General features: G+C 36.8%; 1 protein-coding gene across 2 annotated transcripts in view; it reads left to right on the top strand.

Annotated features, from left to right (window-relative positions):
* The window catches only part of znf710a (zinc finger protein 710a), a 7,836-nt gene extending 238 nt beyond the window's left edge, over positions 1-7,598 (top strand). The window contains exons 2-5 of one of the 2 annotated variants that reach the window (XM_083552666.1): positions 1,568-3,088; positions 4,613-4,804; positions 4,935-5,109; positions 5,268-7,598. In XM_083552666.1, the coding sequence (XP_083408792.1) occupies positions 1,568-3,088; positions 4,613-4,804; positions 4,935-5,109; positions 5,268-5,431 (2,052 nt within the window). In that variant the 3' untranslated portion in view covers positions 5,432-7,598. Of the gene's footprint in view, positions 1-1,567; positions 3,119-4,612; positions 4,805-4,934; positions 5,110-5,267 lie in introns of both variants that reach the window. The other variant, XM_083552665.1, reaches the window with a different exon arrangement.
* Positions 7,599-7,615: the final 17 nt, after the last annotated feature.

Here is a 7,615-nt window from a genome sequence, read left to right as displayed (position 1 = left end):
GAGTATATCCTTTACTGATAAAGCTTATACTCTAGCTCATCAAAACAATCTTGTCAGTTTTAACAAGAATGTCTCTTTACCTGTCATTCACACTCATTCAAATGTACATCCTGTGTTAATATCCTGGTTTAGTTTATATTAAAATTCAGTTCAGCTCTGCTCTTAGTGACAGTGCTTCTATCCTGTCTGACTGGCCCTCTTTCATTTGTCTTTCTGTCTTTCATTTTCTCTGCCTTTCATTTTGCCAGTTATTTTCTCTGCTCCTTCTCTTTCCTACTCCCACCCTTCCTGCTCTTGCTTTTTTCCCTCACCCTCTATCTCTCTTTCTTTCTGTTTCAGTCTCTCACTCCCCAACCCCTCCCACTCTGTCTCTCTCTTTATCTTTCCCTTGTACTCTCTGTTTCTCAGTCTCTCTTCCCCCACCATCCCCTTGCTTTTTCCTCTCACTCTTTCTCTATTTACATCTCTCTTTATCTTTCTCCCCTTCCTCCTCTCTCTCTCACTCTGACCCCCCCCTTCATTTCCCTCTTTCACATGTTTCCTCCATCAGCTCTCATTCTTCTGTTCCAATATCATTCTTACTATTGCAGTCACCCAAAAATTCTATATCTAACACCCCTACCATCTCTTTTACATACATAATTATAAATGATGTAGTTATCACTCAATTAAATTTTCCTTTTTGCTATCTCTCTCATTTCTCTCTTGCCCTTCCCCATTTTTATTTATCAATCATTACAACTGTATTTCACTTAAGTGCACATGCAGATCATTTGTCTGCATAAAAAAACATTTATCTGGGTTCATATCTATACCTATAAAGGTAAAAATGTTTAAAAATCATAAGTCTGAGGAGTTAAAGTTATATTTTACGTGCCCACAGAGAGTAACATCTGCTACTACTGTGTGCCCTGTTTACAGGTGTTATTTGTGCTGTATTCCAATAAACTTAGAGCAACTAAATATTACTTAGGAGTCTCATTATTAGTCTGGTTTCAACAAAGCCTTTATCCTTAGTCCTTATATTTGCTGAAGTGAAACTTTATATCAAATCTTTTTTGTAACCAGAGTTGCTTATATTTTTAGTGGTAGGGTGTCCTCCAACCCAACAATAGTACCGCTGAACTATAGGAAATGCTGTGGAAAGCCTGGGGATGTTGGCTTCCGGGTTGGCTCTGGGCTCTTATGACGTGCGTTCTTTTAAAAACCATTAAGGAAGGAACTGTTGCATTTTGCATTGATCTTTACGTTCTATATATAACACACTATCAGTCTTTATTGACTATATTTGTTTTTTTTTTGCTTATATATGGTATGCAACATACAAGTAATAAGGAAAGTTGACAGTATTTACTAGTTAAAGTGTATGTCACCTTGGCCTGTTCTCTCTCTCTCTCTCTCTCTCTCTCTCTCTCTCTCTCTCTCTCTCTCTCTCTCTCTCTCTCACACACATTTATTTTGATTCACTGACTGCTAGAATTGTACTAGTGAATTGAAATGATTATAGTTTACTGACATGGGATTCACTATTGTGTTTTCTGTCTGTATGCCATTTGCTTTGCTGAAGGAGGAGCAGGCAGTTCCTCTGGCACGAGGCTACAGTGAAGTTATGGGGAATGTGGTGGATGCTGGCACACAGACTGATCCAGTGGTGGTCCTGTCCCTGGCTCAAGCAGCTGTCCTGGGCCTCATATCTCAGAATGAAATCTTTGGCACCACCATTGCCCCAAATGGCTTTTATTCTGGAGAGGCACGTGATTGCCCCCCTCCACCTCCGGAAGCAATGGAGTATGAGTATTCAGATCAGTTGATTGGTGCAAATGGAGACTACCTACCTGAGCCCAATGAAGAAAATTGTAGGCCACATGGACCTTGGGGGGTAGCGAAGAGGCGTTTAGGTCCTCGAGGAAAGGCTAAGAGGCACCAAAGTGAAAACAATGAGACAATAGAAATTGGTAAGAAACCGATGAATTTACAGACATGGGTCAAAGGAGAGGAGTCTGAATATTCAAGCCCTTGTTACTACTCAAATGTTCACTGCAATGAAAACGAGTCTGAAGTCTTGGACCTTGCCCCCCACAGACTGACACTAAAGGAGGAGCAAAATAAAGGCAGCCCTAAGCATGCAAATGAGTCAAACCAGCAGCAGAGTGATCCAGATTCAGACACAACTTCACAGGATGCTGATCACACACAGGAAATAGAAACAGACAACCAGCCTAAGGGAGGAAGCACCAAAGAGGAGGGGAGAGATGAGCAAAGAGTGCTGAATCTCAAGACTCCTGAGGAGGATGTAACCCCTGCGATAAGACGCTACTATGAATCTAGTGTTTTGACCTACGAAGCTGCTGAGCCAGACATTACACAAGCAGACTATGATGATGGTGTTCAAGTGGCAACATGGGGAGATGGTGAGAATCCTGTGGCACGACGTGTGCAGATTGATCGTCTGGACGTCAATGTGCAGATTGATGAATCATACTGTGTAGATGTGGGTGAAGGCCTGAAGCGCTGGAAGTGCCGGATGTGTGAAAAGTCATACACGTCAAAGTATAATTTGGTGACACACATACTGGGCCACAGTGGGGTCAAGCCACATGAGTGCCTGCATTGTGGAAAACTGTTCAAACAACCAAGCCACCTGCAGACACATCTGCTTACACACCAAGGCACAAGGCCGCATAAGTGTACTGTGTGCAAGAAGGCCTTCACACAGACCAGCCACCTCAAGCGTCATATGCTGCAGCATAGTGACATTAAGCCATACAGCTGTCGCTTTTGCGGACGTGGATTTGCCTATCCCAGTGAGTTGCGCACACATGAGACAAAGCATGAGAATGGACGGTGTCATGTTTGCACACAATGCACCATGGAATTTCCCACCTATGCCCACCTCAGGCGGCACCAGGTCAGTCACCAGGGGCCTGCCGCCTTTCAGTGTAGTGAGTGCCACAAGAGCTTTGCCTACCGGAGCCAGCTACAGAACCACCTAATGAAGCACCAGAACATGCGGCCTCACATTTGTTCTGAGTGTGGTTTAGAATTCGTGCAGGTTCACCACCTCAAGCAGCACCTGCTCACACACAAGGTACTAGCACAGCAGGGCCTCGAACACAAGGTACTTTTAAGCTCAGTTTCTTACTGCAATTCTTCTGAAATCCTGCTTGTTGGGAGGGTGTTTAACCTTCATTCTTAAGTTTTATAGTTTTACTGATATATCAAAACATCTGTGGTGAAATATGTTGCTGGAGGAAAGGATGAGATGGTAGTTAGAAATGGTATAATACAATTTTTTTCCAGTGTGTTCGTGAGAGTCAAGTTGCCCAATTGTTTTGTTTCAGCTAAGCCCTTGTAGTTGTCCCGGCCCATTTTAATCCACTTATATAGCTGCTGAAAAGCCCTCCTTCATTTTGCTCACAGCATCAATGCATCATATATATATATATATATATATATATATATATATATATATATATATATATATATATATATATATATATACAATACAGACCAAAAGTTTGGACACACCTTCTCATTCAAAGAGTTTTCTTTATTTTCATGACTATTGAGTCACACTGAAGGTATCAAAACTATGAATTAACAGATGTGGAATTATTAAAAATATACATAATAAAAAAAGTGCAAAAAAAAAAGCGTGAAACAACTGAAAATATGTCATAGTGTAGGTTCTTCAAAGTAGCCACCTTTTGCTTAGATTACTGCTTTGCACACTCTTGGCATTCTCTTGATGCCTACTTTGAAGAACCTACAATATGACATTTTTGGTGTGTCCAAACTTTTGGTCTGTACTGTATATATATATATATATATATATATATATATATATATATATATATATATATATATATATATATATATATATATATATATATATATGATGAATTATAAATTTGTTGTTAATATTTTTCATCTGATCATAACAGTAGTTCCCATTTTTTTTATTCTTTACTTCTTAACAGTTACTATCTTACTTGACTTCTGACCACAAACTGTAAATAAAGTGGGGCAAATTTATGTCTGTTTTGGCATTAAAAGTCAAAACAATCAACTTGCATAAGTTCCATAATTTTTTATTAAACACTAGTCACTAATATTAAATTTCTAATGCCACAGTGTAATTCAATTATGTGACTGTCCTAATATACTTACAGAAACTTATCATTAAAATATGCTGGACATTATTTAAGCGTTCATGCAAGCTCAAAAGTACATTTGATTAAAGCACACTATATTTTCCTGTAAGATTTGCTACTCTATACATAATCTAAGCAAAATAGATAATCAAACAGATAATTCCACAGGTTATACATATATTTGTGGCCCTATCCCCAAGGACCAATTTTATATACAGAGATCACAGACATCGAACTCTGAGAACCCACCTTCAATTGCCTGGGCAATGGGCACCAGAATTCTATAATACATGAATATAAGCAGCATGGCATACAAAACATAGTTATTTCCACTGCAATTCCATTATTATGTACCTTACCCACCTAACTTTAAATACTAATTAAAGAAGAGTCTATAGTAAGTGTAGCAAGCTAATTATTATTTTTTTTTTACTTACTTCTTTGTGTCTTTTTTAAAGGGAATGAAAGAGTACAAATGTGATGTGTGTTCTCGTGAGTTCACCCTATCGGCCAATCTGAAGCGGCACATGCTGATCCACACCAGTATGCGACCTTTCCAATGCCACATCTGCTTTAAGACTTTTGTCCAGAAGCAGACCCTCAAAACTCACATGATTGTCCATCTTCCTGTCAAACCCTTCAAATGCAAGGTTAGATGAACAACTTTGCAGTGTATAAGTATATATAATTAATCAACTGTTGAATTATCTTTTTTTTTATACCTAAATTGGAGTCTAAAATCATAAAGGTCCTTTAACCAATATTGTTTTACTGTTTTAGGTGTGTGGGAAGTCATTTAATAGGATGTACAATCTTCTTGGCCACATGCACCTTCATGCTGGTAGCAAGCCCTTTAAGTGCCCCTACTGCAGTAGCAAATTCAACCTAAAGGGTAATCTTAGCAGGCATATGAAGGTGAAGCATGGCATTCTAGATGTCTTGCCAGATAGTCACGGTAAGAACATACTTCTCCCTCTTTTAATGATTAAAACTGGCTTAAAATAAACATTTTCATGGTAAATTTTACACTTAGCACAAAATCATTCAACATGTACAAGTGAAATGACTTGTGTAAATAGAATTGAGGTCTCAATCATTTTCTTGTATGTTCAGACAGCCAACCTGATATGGAGGGCCAGGAGGACTATGAGGAAGACAGCTTTGACTACAGTGAAAGAGAAAATCTGGCTAGCAACAACACGCAAGACCTGGCCAAACTGGCTGAGATGAGTTATTACAACTATACGAAAGCTGCTGCTTACTATGCTACAGCATAATGCACTGTGAGGCAGCCAATTTACCAGTGGCCTATTTTTTTTTTTTTTAAACCTTTAGGTTTTAACATGGAATAATGGTGGAATGGAACCCTACTTTTTATGCACTAGTATTTTGAGTACTCTGTTAGAGGAAATCATTTAGATGCCTCCAGAGCATTAGAGCCTGTTAGGTTCCATTTGAACGCAAGTATACCACTATTTGGGAGTCACACATTGGGTTAAGGACATCAGTTAAAAGTTTCTTGTGGATAATGAACTCATGCTTTACTACAGAAAAAAAAGCATTAAAAAATAATTTCTGAGACTAATTAAAAATTGTCATGCAACAGTCATACAGAGGCACTTAGGAGACACACTAGAAAGCCCTATGGAAATAATGCTGGCATGTAGTTTTAACAATCAAAGCTTGAAAAAACAAAGATAAAGTAGAATAATAAATTAATAAAAAAAAAAAATGTATTTTGGAAAATCCATCATAAAAATGCTAGGATCTGGTTAACTTGCTTGTTCACTATAAGTAATATATTGTGCATTTATTACATGTAAAACCAAGTAAGATTTTAGCAGGAGTCTTAATTTGCATAGTCATTTTTTCGCTAATTATTTAACAATAGCCAAAACTCTTCAAATAAACTAGAACTATCAACAATACTCCCTGAATAATTTTGTTATGGAATAATAATAATAAAAAAAAAAAACAGTGTTAAAATAAAATCGTATCAATTTGTGTAAAAAGAACAGGGAAAAAAGGAGTTAACTACTGTTTTTTAGGATAGGGGTGTGCAAATTGGCAAAAATATCACAATTTCAATTATACAAAATATGTATAATTTTATATGTTTTTACAGACTGCCAGCAAAATAATCGTTGCATTAAAATGGTCTCAACATAAAACCACCAAAGCCATCTATAGCAGGATACCAAGTAAGCACACATTAACTACACCCAGAAAAGGGAATGGTAGAATGGTTTCCTTCAGTCAATCAGATGTGGTCAGCTGGATTCATATGCCTCCAAGGAAGCACATGATGGCTTAATTTTTTTTTTTTAAATTGTTAAAAAAAAAAAAAAAATGTATGAAAATGAAATGATAAAGTTAAAACATTTTTCAGACATTAGCTGCACCCATTAGTTTGTAATTATTGAAAAATTTTTTAGTTTTATACAAATATCACAGAAAAGTGTTTTGTGGCATAGTTTATAACAGTATGGAGATTATGCAGTAATTCTGCCCAGGGGGCTTACTGCCATTGTAACTTGTTTACTACAAGCATGTTAATTTTTTTTTTTTTTTTTTTTTTTTTTTATACATACTGAATGTGGTACAACTTGATTTACGATGTCCTAAATTAATAACAAATGTTCTGACAAGCCCGTTGTCCATATGTAAGGAAGACTCTATTGACTGTAAACTGCATCTGCTAGGCTATTTCATACACAGTTCATTTGAACTTTGTCCAATGTTTCTTTTCTTGGGATAACTAGGGATACTTTTAATATTCCATATATGGAAAGCACTGTACTTTTTTTAAACTGGGATTATATCTGAGGTGAAAACATGGTAGCTAAAGCTTTCTATCTGAAACCAGATTTCATGGTTCTCATCACATTTGTTCAAATGATCATATGAGGGACACAAGATGTCCAGGAAAAACTTCATATCATTATTCCTAAAGCTAAAATTGGTGTCTAAAGCTGAATGTGAAGATCCATCCGAAAACAGCTTTATCACGACTATAATAAATGTCCCTGTGTAACATTGTGTGCCATCCATCTTTTCCGTATGGCGATTTAAAGTGATAAAATACAGTCTGCACACATGTGGCAGGACCATAGATGCAAGACAGAATGTTTGTAAATTTAAGCAAAGATAGAATAATTTTACAGAATAATTTTCTCATTCATACCCACTGAACAGTGATGTAGACAAAAAGTAGATGTTAATACAGAGCAAAATAGTCCAGAGTGGACATTTCTACTGTTTTAAGGTGCCGTCCTTAAGGCTTGATGTATCCTGACTAATGCTAAGCAGGGCAAGTCTTATTTAAGTTTTGTATAAGCTTTGATTTTGTTTGCACATCATTGTGAATATGCTGTTGATAAAGTTTTATGTTAAATATTGTGCTCTGGACAACACTGTATATTAATAAATTTACCTTTAAAACTACTGTGTTTTATATGTAG

The sequence above is a fragment of the Silurus aristotelis genome (assembly GCF_946808225.1).
Source record: "Silurus aristotelis genome assembly, chromosome: 10".
Classification (NCBI taxonomy): domain Eukaryota; kingdom Metazoa; phylum Chordata; class Actinopteri; order Siluriformes; family Siluridae; genus Silurus; species Silurus aristotelis.
This window is presented reverse-complemented; position numbering and strand designations above follow the sequence as displayed.